This window comes from Hippopotamus amphibius, chromosome 1 (assembly GCF_030028045.1).
Source record: "Hippopotamus amphibius kiboko isolate mHipAmp2 chromosome 1, mHipAmp2.hap2, whole genome shotgun sequence".
Classification (NCBI taxonomy): Eukaryota; Metazoa; Chordata; class Mammalia; order Artiodactyla; family Hippopotamidae; genus Hippopotamus; species Hippopotamus amphibius.
The window spans coordinates 147,996,010-148,012,080 of record NC_080186.1 but is presented as its reverse complement, the minus strand read 5'-3'; the positions used below and the strand labels follow the sequence as shown (position 1 = coordinate 148,012,080).

Below are 16,071 nucleotides of genomic sequence, written 5' to 3'. Positions count from 1 at the left end.
AAACACAGCAAGTTTAAGGAAAAAACGCATATACATTTGGGTTGAAAATACTTGTTAGTCACTGCATTAAGCACAACATTTAGATAGTAATTCAATTGCTGTTACAGATCATCTGTTTCATCTACCTCTGCCCATCCCTACATTTTGAAATGTAAATTGTTTCTTTGATTATGTAATGCATAAAAAATAGTACAAAATTCCAATGTACAAGAGTATGGAAGTCAGATAGTGCCTCCCCTTGTTGGGGTGCATGCAGACTGACTGAAAGGGAGCATGAAAGAAGCTTCTAGGGTGCTGGCAATGTTGTGTCTCTTGATATTGGTGCTAGTTACAAGGGTGTATTCAGTTAGTGAAATTCAAGTACACTCAAGACCTGTGTGCTTCCATCTCTCTCTCTGGCATACTTGAATAAACAGCTAAAAATGAGGCATGGCATAAAAAGTTTCCTTGTTATCATAGCACCCTCCTACCCAAACCTGTCCAAACTCCTTTCCCTGGAGACAAACGTTATTAACAGTTTCTTTTGAAGCCTTTGGCAATAGTCTGTGACTATACAACCACACATGTATAAATGACAGAGTATTAAATATTCTGTTGTACACCGGTACCTTGATTCTTTTCACCTATTAAACTTTGGAGCTCCATTCTATATCAGAATGTACAGAGCTGCCTCATTTTTTGGGTATCTGTAGGAGTTTCTACTGTACACATATACAAGATTTAACCAGTCTTACACTGATGGACATAGAAGTTCTTGCAATCTTTTGCTGTTACAAATACCACTGCAGTTATAGTCCATGTATATTTCTCATTTTGCATGTATAGGTACAGTTACATTCTTACAGTTAGAACTGCTGGGTCAAAGGGATATGGATTTTTTTCTTTTTAGTGTTCTACTTTTTCTCCTTGGAGGGGAAACCTTTTTTACTTTTAAAATTTATTTATTTTTTAAAATTTATCGGCTGTGTTGGGTCTTCGTTGCTGCACACGGGCTTTCTGCAGTTGCGGCGAGCGGGGGCTACTCTTTGTTGTGGTGTGCAGACTCCTCATTGCAGTGGCATCTCGTTGTGAAGCATGGGCTCTAGGCACATGAGCTTCAGTAGTTGTGGCATGTGGGCTCATTAGTTGTGGCCCACGGGCTTAGTTGCTCTGTGCCGTGCGGGATCTTCCCAGAGTAGGGCTTGAAAACCCGTGTCCCCTGCATTGGCAGATAGATTCTTAACCACTGTGTTACCAGGGAAGCCCAGGGATGTGGATTTTAAACTTATTATTAGATGTGGCCAAATTGTTCTTCAAGACAATGTCTATCTTTAGCGGATGTATCCTAGAGATGCTAGAGCTTTTGTTGAAAAGAACATACCAACTGGTGCCATAGCCACGAGATTGTCTGTCAGCTCCCCTCTTTCTGCTGCAGTCTGCAAAACACCTTTTAGATCTCCTTTCCAAAGCATGAGCTGGTGAAATAACTCAGGGTGGCCATTTTCCAAGTGACCTTTTCCTGTTTGGAGGAGAAATATTTGGAAGATGTTTCAGAAACATCTGTCTGTACCGTCTAATAGAAAAACAAAGGCAGGATGAAAGAGAGGAATAAATTCCTAGAATGTGTAGTCACTGGCTGATGGGTAAGTCATTCCCTGCAGTGTTCATAATGGGGCCTGAAGCCCACTCAGTCACTTGTCCACCCACCCACTTTCACTTGGCACTCAGTCACTCAGAATGAACAGTGTGTTTAGGGTCCTGTGGCAGATGTGAGCGAGGGGTGTTTATGAACATGCAAATAGGGGAACTCAAAACCTAGTTAGCTGACATGTAAAAGTAACTATTACCATACCATAGGATGGCAGCCATAAAAGAGGTACGTACAAAGTGTATATTTAGGGAAGTATTAAAGAGGGACAGGATTGTGTTGATTGGACTTGCCTCACCTTCAACCTCAATCATTTTGTACAGGGTAGCCCTGTCTGTGAAAAGTCCCAGGTGAAACCTTTCCTCAAGATCAGCAGACACATCCTCCTTTGGCTCTGCTAATTCAAAAAGACAAAAATTCAGATGAAGTGATTTAACAGGTTACTGTTTTCTGTCCAGTTACTTCCGAATGTATGTCCATAATGCCCATTTCAGATGCTGAGAAGGTCCTGTGCTCTTGTTTACTCTAACAGAGACCCCTGCTGGTTACAAAGAGCAAAATATGAAAATACTTCAGGTTTGTTAGGCTCAGATTTTATACTGTTTGAATTTCATTTTATTATCTGCATCCCTTTGCAACACAAAATCAAAATTAAAAAGAAAAAAGGTTGCTCAAATGTAAAAATAACACACATTAGGTGAGGGCTTTGAAAAATTAAAACCAAAAAACTTTCTATAAACAAAAACTTCTATCAAAAATTTTTAAAGGAACTGCCATATTAAGCATATATTTCCAATAAGTAAATGATTTTTTTCCTACTTGTACATGCTGTTTACTGGGGGATAGTTGATGGAATTGATTCATGCTGAGATATTTAAGCCATCATATCAATTCCAGCACCCATATGGCTGGCAACAACTTGATTTATAACAGAAAAGCAGAGCATTATGTCTCCAAGGCACTGGGGAGTGCTGACACTGGTCAGAGTGAGGAACCTGGCAGCAGGGTGTGGGGGAGGGATGATGCAGAAATACAACAATTTTGGGCATTTGTTGGCTCATTCATTTAACATATAAACAAGCACTTCTTATGTGCCAGTTCCCAGAAGATTACAGATGGGCCAAGGAAGTGTATTTCTGTACCTTTGGAGTGTTTTGCTGTGGCTAATACCAAACAGTCCTGATGAAGCTCCTCTTTGGACCTGTGGTCCAGACTTGTACTCAGTGGAAGCGTGGAACGAGCTTTTCGCTTCTTGATTAAGGCTTCTGAAATGTAATAAAGGTACAGACTGTCTGAAGAAGAGCTGATCACAAACACAAAACTGAGTGCATGCCCACTGTGTATGTAACCTACTGGAGGGATACTGCTGGGCAGAGACATTTCCCACTCTTATAAGGAAGCTTTCAAATTAAATTAGCTGGAGGCAACGTTCCCAACACACACAGACGTGTCCCTGTGAACACTTGGGAAGCAACGCCAACAACGGCAAAATGACAGTTCCTCAAGTACTAAACAAATGACCCCAAATCAAGACAATCAAAACACTTAGAAATATTTAAAACCTAAAACAAAACCAAAACCCATAAACTTTTGAGTTTGCAGTTGCATGTAATATTTGAGGATGCTTTAACAAAATATTTTAATTATTAGATACCAACCTGGCTTCTCTTTAGGTGCCTCCTTTTTCAGTAAAGTGACTTTATTAATGGTGACTTTTGACTTTTCAAAACCTAAGGATGCTGGAGTGCAGATTACTGCTTTAGAAACTACATCATGGGGAAAAAAAGAAAAAAGTCTGGATGAGAACAATGTAGAATCTAGTTTTTTAAAAAAATTAAGAGTATACCAGTCATAATGGTGTGCTTTTATCTATTACCCCAAATATAAGATGAAATATTTCAGATAGGAAGCATGGGTAGTCTCCCTTTCCCTACCTCACAAACTGCCTTCCAGGAATCTGTAGGTTTATTACTTAGAACTCTTGACTAATTGAACTAAGGAAAAGTTATAAAGGTTCTAGCCTCCACAACCTTATACCACAGGCCTAGGAGTTCCCAAACTTGGCTTGGGTGACAGAGTAATAATTGCATAATTACACAAATAAGGAAAAACTTTACCAATAGAAATTTAAAGTGTATGGGATACAGAGTCACAGTCCTGAGTGTACACACCATGAACTTTAAAAAACAAAAAACACCCAAACCAAGTTGTTGACCTATAGGGGTAAGAGAACATTTTGTGCGGCCATTTTGTGCTAAAGAAGGATTTTTTATTTTGTGATAAAGGAGTTTTTATTTTTTCAGATTAGTCTAAAAAATAAATCCATTAAGCTTTTTAGATCTTTACCCAAACTGTGGGTCCCAACAGCCATCCCTTGGGAGAGGATCAGGGATGACTTATATTTTGGCCATTTGAAATTCTATCACATTAAAATATTCTGTTTTAGAATTAAACATGAGTCAGTCCTATTTATATTGTTTGCTTGCAAGTTCCCAGAGTGGTGATAGTTTCTAGGTCAGATATTTGTAAGGCACAGTGGTTTCTTTCCGTAAACATGGCTGATGACATCATATTGTTAAAACTTTCCCCATGTAAGTTTCTATGTATACACTGTCCTGGCTTCACTTTGTCCCAGTCTTAACCCTGCTCAAGTTGATAAGAAGTTTTCTCTATAGAACTTCACTATTTCCATCCCAATCATCCATTAGATCCCCTTAATACTTCAAAGGTAGTGCTGGCTTAGTTTCCTGGTCATGACTATTAAATCCTAGAGAGTTAGTGAAACATAGGATTTGGCCACATACCTGCTGAGGTGACACCATAGGGTAGCTCTGGCTCCCGGGCTTCCTCCTCAGTCTCCTGGTCTGACACGCCGTTCTCAGCAGGTCCTGAGCTTTCCTTTACGCTCTCTTCCTCATTCCCGTCACACAATTCCTGCTTTACAGGCACTCTCAAGGTGGGCTTTTTCTTCTTTTTGGGCTTTGGCTTAGGTTGAGAGAGCCTTTTTTTCTCTAATTCAATACTTTTCTTGCCTACAGAAATCACAGTTCAGAAAAGGATAGATTAAAGTATATATTCTTGCTTAAAAGCACTCTAAGAGATAATCTCCAAAACCTTATTGCTGTTTTTATGTTTTTTTTTTTTTTAATATTTATTTATTTATTGGCTGCTTTGGGTCTTCATTGCTGTGCATGGGATTTCTCTAGCTGCAGCAAGCAGGGGCTACTCTTTGTTGTGGTGCATGGGCTTCTTGTTGATGTGGCTTCTCTTGTTTCAGAGCACGGGCTCTAGGCGCGTGGGCTTTGGTAGTTGTGCCACATGGGCTCAGTTGTTGTGGCTCACAGGCTCTAGAGCGCTGGCTCAGTAGTTGTGGTGCGCGGGCTTAGCTGCTCTGCAGCACGTGGGATCTTCCTCGACCAGGGCTCGGACCCGTGTTCCCTGCATTGGCAGGTGGATTCTTAACCACTGCGCCACCAGGGAAGCCCTACTCTTCTTTTTGATAACATTCTCACCCCTTCCCTTCCTTCCCAATCAATTCTTAGTTATATTATCAAAATGTTAACCAAACCAAACCCTTTTGGGATTTCATTAAATCATAAACATGATGCCCATTTACCCCTGAATACTTGAGTGTGGATCCTACGAACAAGGATATTCTCCTACATCATCACAGCACAACCATTAAAATCAGGAAATTAATGATACATTATTCCTGTCTACTCCCAATTCATTCAAGTTCTGCCAATTGTAGGAAGAATGTATACCATTCTTAATGGTGTGATTTTATCTATTACTCCAAATATAAGATGAAATATTTCACATAGGAAGCATGAGACTAGCAAAAGGAATCAATCCAGGACTACATGTTGCATTGGCTTTTTATATCTCTAGTTTCCTTCAGCCTGGAACAGGCTCAGATTTTATTTTGACTCTCATGACTGGAAACTCGTGAAGATTACAGGATAGTTATTTTGTCAGAGTTCCCTCAAATTGGGTCTGCCGTATGTTTTTCATGATTAGATTTAGGTTATGCATTTTCAGCTGCAATACACAGAAGTGAGGTTGTGTTTATCTTGGTGCAACCTATGAGGTAGTACATAATTTCTATTTGTCTCATTATTTGGTTGTTTACTTTGATTAGCTGATTAAGGGAGGTATCTTGCAGGTTTCTTCCTGAAAAACTGTTTCCCTTTGTAATTACTAAGTATTTGCATCTACTAGTTTTACTATCCATTGAGATTTCTTGACTAGAAATTGTTATTATGATGACTGCGAAATGGCAATTTTCTATTCCATCATTAATTCTACATTAGGTGGCATTCTATTGTAAAGAAATTTTGCTTCTGTCCATTTAGACCACTCATTTGTTTTTCTCAGTATGGACTCATGGATTCCTGTTTAATGTTTTAATCATTTACTGTTACTTATTTTTTTAAAGTTTTTATCTTTTTTAAGTCATCTTTATTGAGGTATAATTTAATACAAGAAAATATACCCAATTTTTAATAGCTTTATGAGTTTAGACAAATGTATAGTCGGGTACAGATAAAATATTTCCATTATTTCAAAATGTTCCCTCATGCCTCTTTGTAGCAGTAGTTCCTCCTCCCTGAGCCCTAGGCAATCACTGATCTGCATCACTGTAGTTTAGTTTTGTCTGTTTTAGAAATTCATATGATTTATAACAACATTTCATACTCTGTATTAGAAGTATTTAGTCTTTTGTACCTGGCCTCTTTTGTTAGGCATAATCCTTTTTGAGATTCATCCATTTTGTTGTGTTTATAAGTAGTTACTTGCTTTTTATTGCTGAGTAGAGTTCCACTGTAGGATATGCCACAGTTTATTTACCAGCTGATATACATTTGGGTTGTTTCCAGTTTGTGGCAATTATAGATAAAGCTGTGAGCATTCTTTTATAAGTCTTTATGTGGATGTATCATTTCATTTCTTTGGGTATATTTCTAGTTGTTTATGTACTCTAGTTTTCTAGCTATTTTTGGTAGGTGGGCAAATCTGGTACCAATTAATCTTTTATAGCCAGAAATGGAATTCTGTTAATTATTTTTAAGTTCAAATTGTCCCAGATTTGGGTAGCCAGCCTCTTCAAGCTGGCTTCTTTGTCCTTTTGATGATCTCTGTTCTTTGAGCACTTCCTTCATTTGTGACATATGGTGTTGTAGGCTCATCTTGAATTTTTCCTGTCGTAACCCTGAATTAGCCATTTTTCCAAGAAGCCCTGGTTGGGCCCTTTTAATGGAGAATGATATTAAGAAAACAAGATCTGGGTGCTAGGTATACTTGCTACTCTTTGGGTGGTGTTCTCGGGCCCCTCATGGCTGCTATCCTAACTTGGGCTTCCAACTCTACCATCCTGTTGCTGCCGCCCTGCATGAATGTCTTCCTTGCTTGACTCTGATTAACTCACTTACTGAGGAAAGGAGAAAGGGAACTAGGCAAGCCTTTATGGGCTCCAGGTTCTGACTGACCTTGAGGAGGTCGGGAATGTTCTTGCATGGAAGTGAGCCATTTGTACACACAGAAGTCATCTGCCCCTGAGTAGATGCAGTCTGGATCTAATGGGGACCATGCGATGCAAAGCAGTCGACCTCGATGTCCCCGGAAGTTGCATAGAGGCTCTTCCTGGAGAGTATCCCACACCTAAAACCAAAAGTCACACGAGAATAATTTCTGGTTATTCTATTTTTTGGGGAGGTATACATTTTTGAAAAAATTTTTAAAAATTCTGCGTACTCTTATTTCCTCTTGTGATTTGTATTAGGACTTCAGTTTCAGAAAGTGCTACTTCCTGTGGGAGATTTATGTATTCTGGGATATAGAGCTTATATATAAGCTTTTAATGGTGCCCTACGGATTTCACTGTCCTGACCAGTATTGTATGTTATTTTGGGGCTGAGGATTCTGATACCGTGAAGAGAATTCTAATTTAGAGACCACAGCTGCATGTGGCGATGCGTGCTTAGGGTTCTAATTTCTCACATGTGATTCTTCTGTCTCTGGGCAAATGATCAATTTCCTTACTGTTTCCTGAATTACTCCAATCTCCATTTCACAAAGGGCAGCCCGTCATGGCATTCAGCTCTATACAGACAGCTCATTTACTACTCAGTACTGAGACAAACATCCATCACAGATGATAGATCCCCAGTTCCTAAGGTCTACTATGATTCTGATATCCAAAACTCACCTCATAGCTCCACCTTGGCATCTCATCTTTATTTTTGAGAACTTGGAGATCTGAGTTACCATTTTATTATTAGAAATATTTTTCATGTTTTATAGTCACCACTCTGTGATAGAACAGAATGGGAGGAGAGTACTTTTCACATCAATTTTAGCCCACCACAACTGACCATAAGTCAGAATAAAATCTTTTAAAAACATCAGCATTTAGCTAGTTCCTATTAATATCTCCCCTTTCATCTAAGTAAAAAACCACCCAAACTTAGCCTGCCAAGGGCCCAGATAGGTTTAATAAACTAAAATGCCCTCTAGAGCTCAGAAAAATCCTTTTCTGTAGAAGATAATGGTGAGGGAAGGTGTCCATACAAAACTGGGGGAAAAGAGGAAAGAGAGTGAAGAACCCACAGAATCAAGGACAATAGTACCTGAGCTGTACCATCATAGGAAGCAGATACCAGCCTTCCATCATGATGTGGGCTCCATGCCAGACTGGTAATCTTGGCTGTGTGCCCTGAGAGGGTCCGGTGGGGCTCTGTAATGGTCACTGGAGATTCAGGATTGCTCTCTAAAAGACAAGGGGGTGATGTCATTTCCACCAGCAACAACAACAGAAAGACATAAAGGAGGTTAATAACATGGCAAGAGTCAAGATTTTGCCACCTGCTTTCTACGTGATTTTCAATATTGCTTCTACGTGGGCAATACTGTTTTGTAGTTAAGTGTGTAGGCAAATCCAGTGCCTGGCACATGGGCTTACTGCAAGAAGTGTTAGCCATCATTCTTTACTTCTAAAAGCCATCAAAATGAAATACTTTAAGACTCATTAAGGAATAAGTCATATGAAAATATGAAAGCGATCAACCTGCCAGGCAGGGACTAGTAGTTACTAGAACACATGCAGACTCTGCAGTTAGACAATGTGGGCTTGAATCTAGGCTCTATCATACACTAGCTGTGGGACTTACGGAAGTGAGCTAACCTCTCTGAGCCTCAATTTGATCAGGAAAATGACGATAACAAAACTTGCCTCCCAGGACTGTGAGAATTAGATGCAGTCACACATGGGAATGGGATGTGTTTTGTATGTGTCAAAAACTTAAACACTGAGGGGAGGGGATGTAAACTGGCACAGTCTTTTTGGAGAGTGACTTGTCAATAACTATACTTAAAAAAATCTGGAGAAAACGTGAGCAAACTAATAACACTGGTTATTACTGAGGGATGGGATTAGGGGAGGACTTTCACTTTCTGAGTTAACATTTTTTGTCATGTTTGAAATTTTTGTTGTATTCTAAATAAGGTGAATATATAACTTTTGAAAGCAGAAAAATAATAAAAGTAGTATTTACTTTAAAATACCAAAAAGAAAGGAAAAAGGTACAGAGACTGGAATAAGAATAGCTGAACACATATAGCACCCCCTAGTATGGAAAGAAACCGAAGTTACCTATGACAGTCTGCAGGTTGTGCACATAAATGACTGCGTTGTTGGACCCAGAGGCCATCAGATAGCTCAGCTCTGGCTGACTGCCATGCTCATGATGCCAGCTGATAGTATTCACGAGCTTGTGATGCTGCTGGATGGTGCAGATCAGTTTCAAGTTAGGGACCTTGAATATTTCTATTGATCTGGAATAAGAAACACACCAAGACAAGAAAGATGAATGCTCAAATTACAGTCTAATGCAAACAGGTATCATCCTCATTCCATCAGTCAAAGAAAGGTGAAATGGAATAGGATAACCCTATGTAAACTGCAGAGGTTACTCTCTTACAAAGAACCAGATACAAAAAGTAGTTCTTTTAAACAGTTTTTAACAAATCTCAATGATCTCTGGAAAGTTGTGTTTATCAGGCTCTTATAATAAATGGTGGTGCAAGGGAGGAGCTAAAAGAAGAGTAAATAAACCAATGGCTGAAATAGGACTATGTTACTATGATCAACATTGGATAGGGGAGAAAAAAACCCCCTAAAACACCAAAAACAAAGAAAAATGCTGGAAAGGGCATGGTGAGGCCTGAAAAGCATTTCTGCTTAGGCTTACTTTAAGAAAAATGAAGGGAGATTTAGGTAGTCTAATTCTGGAGATGAGCATTCTGTGAAGCATACAACAGTCAAAACACAGAGTAGGCAAACATCCTCTTTGGGCTGAAAATATTTAACTTATTTTGCAGTTCTCAAAGATGCAGAGAGCTCCTGAGTCATTTAAGGATATCAAGGATAAGTGAGAATATCAAATACAACTAAGCTTTCCCAACTAACATTACAGATGGCATTAGCTTGTGATCAAATATATGTACAATTACAAAGTTTTTTTTTTTAAAGAAACAAACACATACCCATCTTCATTGCCAAGAGCCATGATTTTGCCATCTGCTTTCCAGCTGATCTCTGTGTGTACAGGCAATTTGTACTAGAAAGCAAAACAAACCAATCTTGACTAAAAACATTGTTCTTTTCGCTACATATCTTATAAACCAATGATGACACCATGAGAAAAAAATGAAAATCCCTTGGTTAAAAATGTTCTAATTGTACAATAGCCATTCTTATAAATAATCTACATAATTTGCCAAAGAGTTACTAAGAGCAAGTATTCTAAATATGATTTCCTAAATGGGATAAAAAAAGAGAGGCCAGTAAATACTAAATGTCTACAGTATCTAACCTTGTGAAGTGAACTTAATTAAAATGATTTTTATTCCACAATAAGACATGAAATACATCCATCGGCTTTGACAACATGGGTGTCATTGTCTTTTTAATAAAGAAGTCATACACACTACCCTTTTCTTCTTCCTATCTCTTCTGTTTCTCTTCCAGAACCTTTTTTTTTTCTTTCCTTCTAACTCTTTTTTTGGTGTTCCCCAAGGCTGCCTGGGCCCTCTTCTTTTCTTACTTGTCTCTTTAGATCACCTCACCTATTCACAGCTTCTTTAGCTACCATTCATGTGAAGGGACTCCAAATTTATATTTCCAGCCCAGACTCCTTATATGAGCTTCTGATCCATATATTTAACTGTCACAAAACTAAAAGCTTGTTAAGAATAGGAATTTTGTCTCTTTTATTCATTGTTGAATGTTAATGTTCAGATAACATTTAAGACATGAAGGAATATAGTCAATAAAAATAATTCAGTTTATGATGAAATGTTATTTTTATGTTAGCCATACAAAATAATGAGCAACAGTAAAAAATGCTCATTTGAAAGAGTAAGGAAATCTCAACATTTATGGTTTCACTTAAAAAGACAGTTTTGGCATACAGATACATTGATAGAATGGTAAAGAAAATGTGACTAAATGTGGAAATCTGGGTCAAGGATATAAGGAAATTATTTGTATTATTTTTGCAACTTTCATGTAAATCTGTAGTTATTTCTCTAAAAAATTAAAAACAAAATGACAATTCTGTCTTGAGCAAAACACCTTGTAGCTGTAAGTCGAATACCATATTAAAAAATTATTTTTACAAACACCTCACTCTGGAGAAAGTGGCTGGCGTGAAAAGGATGCTTTATATCCAAGATCTCAAAGTTTATAATAAATTACCATTTGCAATTGAGAGAAACTTGAAATCTGACTTTCATAATGGCATTTATCATGCAAGATGAAAAGCCAAGAAGAGAGATCATGAGAAGACTTTAGGCCACAAGAACTCACTTTGATTGAATTGGTGTCCCTGATGAGTTTGTTGATGTCAAAGGCCTCTCCACTAAGCTTCCAGGGATTGTGCTGTAAGACAATCCCTTCCCCTCCACAGCTGTATAAAGTGAGGGAAGGTCTGTCTCCTTCTCCTCCTATGAGATAAGAAAAGAAAGCTTATCAGTTTTGTACTTCACCAGCTTAACTATTTGTTTCTGTAGTATGACCGTATCATACTATGAGATGTTTTAAAAGAATTATATAAACATATTGAATAAAGTCACTGTTCTCTGCATCTGAATACAGTTGTTGGGAGCAGAAGTAAAAAAGGTATATTAATTCTACATTAATATTTATAATACAATATATTTGCTTTAAACATTCTCCTGCCATTCAAAATAGTAGGGGTGCCAAAGCTGGGATCAGAAAACATGTTCTCAAAGTTCTGGGGAATTTACCTTCTCTTACAGAAACAAGTGCTCTTTGGGCATTTAAATATATGGAGCTGCAGGACTTCCTGTGACTGTAACAAGCTGTACTCAAAGCAATGCTTTCTTTGGTGTTACAGCAATCATTTGTTGATTTTTAAGAAGCAAACAGTGGTTCTGGTGGGTTTCTGTAAGGGCAAGTTTTATTTTCACCACTGCTAGAACTATGCTTGGCACAAATCAAGGATCAACATTTGTTGAATGAATGAATGAACTACCACTGCAATGCTGCCTGAGTTCTAATGATTTACACTGTAAACATTTATATTATTATGGAAATTTACAGATGTTCCATTATAAATCGTGAAGAAAAGATTATCAAAGACTTTTCCTGAACACACTCATTTTTAAAATTCTTCAAGACCTACCACTGTAGGCATAAGAAAGAGAAAGATAAGGCAGTGGGGCTAGGAAAGGGTCAGAATACAGTCAAAGGCAACAAGATCATTTGAGAAATTTTAAGTTTGCTTTAACTGTAGGTGAAAACAGATGATCATTAAGATTATAATTCTTTTCTTAAAAAAATTTTTGTTTTTTTAAATAAATTGCTCATTTTACTTTATTTTTTTGGCCGCACTGCACGGCTTGTGGGATCTTAGTTCCCTGACCAGGCATTGAACCTGGGCCCTTGGCAGTAAGAGCCAGAGTCCTAACCACTGGACTGCCAGGGAACTCCCAATATTGTAATTCTGATAAAATTAAAAGGTGATAGCAAATTTTAGTGAAAATCATTAGACTAGGTATCAGGACCCAGCATGAGATAACTATATTCACCATGAAAAAATTCAGCTCACAGGGACCAAATAATGCTTTAGTTTCAAGTTTGAAGAGGCTTATTCTGGGTGAATGGTTTCTAATTTATCACCTATTGCAACTGCCCTCATGGACCCCTGGGGCATAGCAGCTTGCTTAAGTGGTCACTGCACTAGAATATTTATGACTCTTTCCAGCTTGAATATCCTAGGATTAAGTTGAAAGAAAGAGAATACTCTCACCTTCCTTAGAGAATGACTCAGACACTTACCAAATGCCGTGGGAGGTACTGGTGGCCCCCAGGCTAAGGAGTACACAGTCTTCTTGTGATACGTGCTAGAAATCTGTGGAGGTCTGGGAGGAAGGGAGATTACAAACAGAAAGACTTAAAACAAAAAATAGTGAAGACAGACCATCTTTTTCAAAAAGTTGCCTGTTATAAACTTAGTTGCTGATATTAAAGAAAAATAATTTAACAGTACCCTTCTCCAAGTAACTGATTAAAATCAAGCAAACACTTAAATAATACACCATGTAATGATAGCTACTAACAAAATAATTAAGTCCCAAACATACTTTACCCAGGAAAAAAATGTTATTAACCTCCCCAACTGGCCAGTTTGGGATCATTTTCCCCATCTTTTCCTCTGAGTTGCTCACTTCACCTAAATGTCAGATATTCTAATATTACTGTAGATATATACCAGTGTAAGGCTATCACAGCTAGAGAAAAACAGGACAAGACACAAAATGCAAACTGTTCAGCCCAGAACTAAGGTTACTGCTTATATTATCACCATGCATATGTATCTGCCTTATATTGAAGTAAGACTAGAAGTCATTTGGCTCACTCTGTCAGTAACATCACATTCTTAAACTAAGACAAGATTTTATTTATTTTTTTTGGCTATTCTGTGTGGCTTGCAGGATATCTTAGTTCCCAACCAGGGTTCGAAACCGTGCCCCCCTGCAGCGGAAGCAGAGAGTCTTAACCACTGGACCACCAGGGAAGTCCCAAGATTTTAGAGTAGATGGATTTTAAAGTTTTTGTTTTCTGGATTAATATTTTTATTCTTCACAAACATTCATTTCTTCCATCTTTTCTATCTAATAAGTAGTCACTAATTTTCAAAAAATTTGTTTTACAGTTTTTATAAATTATTTATTGGCTGCGTTGGGTCTTTGTTGCTGCACACAGGCTTTCTCTTGTTGCGGTGAGCAGGGGCTACTCTTTATTGTGGTGCGCAGGCTCCTCATTGTGGTGGCTTCTCTTGTTGCGGAGCATGGGCTCTAGGCTCATGGGCTTCAGTAGTTGCGGCACACACGCTCAACAGTTGTGGCTCGCGGGCTTAGTTGCTCCACGGCATGTGGAATCTTCCCGGAGCAGGGCTCAAACCCGTGTCCCCTGGATTGGCAGGCGAATTCTTAACCACTGCACCACCAGGGAAGTCCCATGTTTTACAATTTTTAAAGGTTACTTTCCATTTAGTTATTACAAAATACTGGCTATATGCCCCATGTTGTACAATACATCCTTGAGCCTATCTTACACCCAGTAGTTTGTACCTCCCACTTCCTCAGCCCTATAATCCACCCCAACTCTGGTAACCACTAGTTTGTTCTATGTATCTGTGAGTCTGCTTCTTTTTTTTGTTATATTCACTAGTTTAGTGTATTTTTTAGATTCCACATATAAGTGATACCATACAGTATTTGTCTTTCTCTGACTTATTTCACTTAGCATAGTGCCCGCCACATCTATCCATGTTGCTTCAGATGGCAAAATTTCATTCTTTTTTATGTCTGAGTAGTATACCATTTTGTGTGTGTATGTGTCCGTGTCTGTCTGTCTGTGTATACATGTATCTATTTTATTCTTTCACCTGTTGATGGATGCTTAGGTTGCTTCCATATCTTGGCCATTGTAAATAGTGCTGCTATGAACATTGGGGTACATATATCTTTTCAAATTAGTGTTTTTGGTTTTTTTGGATATATACCCAGGAGTGGAACTGCTGGTTCATATGGTAAATCTTTTTGAATTATTGATTTTTTAAAGAAACCTTGCTCTTCAGCGTATTTATGAAGGTTGTGGTGATTAATGATATGCGATGTGTCAGGACAGGGCAGTGTGGGTATTACCTTTAACATATACTATATTGTTTGTATGATTTTAGAATTCCAGGATTCCAGAACCTATGACTGAACTAGCTGTTGACGTCCTTTTTTTTTTTTTTTTTTAATTTTAATGATTGATTGATTGATTGCTACATTGGGTCTTCGTTGCTGCACGTGGGCTTTCTCTAGTTGTGGAGAGTGGGGGCTACTCTTTGTTGCAGTGCGTGGGCTTCTCCTTGCGGTGGTTTCTCTTGTTGTTGAGCATGGGCTCTAGGAGCGTGGGCTTCAGTAGTTGTGGTGTGCGGGCTCAGCAGTTGTGGCTCTCGGGCTCTAGAGCATAGGCTCAGTAGTTGTGGCGTATGGGCTTAGTTGCTCCAAGGCATGTGGGATCTTCCTGGACCAGGGATCGAACCTATGTTCCCTGTATTGGCAGGCGGATTCTTAACCACTGTGCCACCAGAGAAGTCCCTGTTGACTTCTTTATTTCTATGTATCTGACACATTTATCATTATCACTCTAGACAATAAACTAATTTTTCTTTGGCTATAAGAAGCAGAATAAGCATTTCTGGCTGAATACCTAACAATATATCTACAGCAACATCCTTACTCCTACTAAATACCTTTGCTGGTATCAGTTTGAATATTCAGCTTATAATAAACAAAAGATAGTAATTTACTAGAATTAGTCAGCAATTTTGTGATGACACAAACCTATTTATACTGATATATAGTTTTATTTTATTAAATAATTCTTTGAAACAGTATAGTTTTTAAAAAAAATTAAAAATGAAGAAAAATAGTTAACCACGTGTAAGTTATTAAGTACCTAATGTAAAAAGGTTAGCAGCACAGTATAATGAATGATTCTCACTTAGATGTAAATGATCTTTAGGCAAACTTTTTCTGTAAAGGATCAGATAGTCAGTGCTTCAGGCCTTGTGAAACATGCAGTTTCTGTCACAACTCATCCACTCTGCTGTGGCAGCATGAAAGTAGCCTCAGACAAGATATAAAGAAATGAGTGCAGCTGCGCTCTAATAAATATTTATGGACATAGAAATGTGAATTTTATTTATTTTCATACATTGTGAAATATTCTTTTGATTCATTTTCATTTATTTTCAAAGATAAAACTTTTAACTCATGGCCCATAGTTCTCTTATCCCTGGCCTGGAACAAATGCTGTCCAATAAAGGAGCCCTTAGCCGGATATGGCCCTTGAGCACTGGAGA

General features: G+C 38.2%; 2 protein-coding genes across 4 annotated transcripts in view; one reads left to right on the top strand and one right to left on the bottom strand.

Annotated features, from left to right (window-relative positions):
• GEMIN5 (gem nuclear organelle associated protein 5) overlaps positions 1-16,071 on the bottom strand; it is a 42,990-nt gene that overhangs the window by 11,449 nt on the left and 15,470 nt on the right. For 2 of the 3 annotated variants that reach the window (XR_009053024.1, XM_057730166.1), the window contains exons 10-20: positions 12,990-13,072; positions 11,496-11,632; positions 10,172-10,245; positions 9,279-9,460; positions 8,257-8,396; positions 7,117-7,288; positions 4,432-4,659; positions 3,286-3,393; positions 2,770-2,892; positions 1,926-2,024; positions 1,361-1,498 (exon numbers count right to left, since the gene is read on the bottom strand). Coding sequence is in view for 2 of the 3 variants with exons in the window: in XM_057730166.1 (XP_057586149.1) it covers positions 1,361-1,498; positions 1,926-2,024; positions 2,770-2,892; positions 3,286-3,393; positions 4,432-4,659; positions 7,117-7,288; positions 8,257-8,396; positions 9,279-9,460; positions 10,172-10,245; positions 11,496-11,632; positions 12,990-13,072 (1,484 nt within the window). In the remaining variant the exon portion in view is untranslated. The remainder of the gene's footprint in view (positions 1-1,360; positions 1,499-1,925; positions 2,025-2,769; positions 2,893-3,285; positions 3,394-4,431; positions 4,660-7,116; positions 7,289-8,256; positions 8,397-9,278; positions 9,461-10,171; positions 10,246-11,495; positions 11,633-12,989; positions 13,073-16,071) is intronic. The other variant, XM_057730167.1, reaches the window with a different exon arrangement.
• The window catches only part of CNOT8 (CCR4-NOT transcription complex subunit 8), a 60,033-nt gene that overhangs the window by 33,454 nt on the left and 10,508 nt on the right, over positions 1-16,071 (top strand). The gene's annotated exons all lie outside the window — the stretch shown is intronic.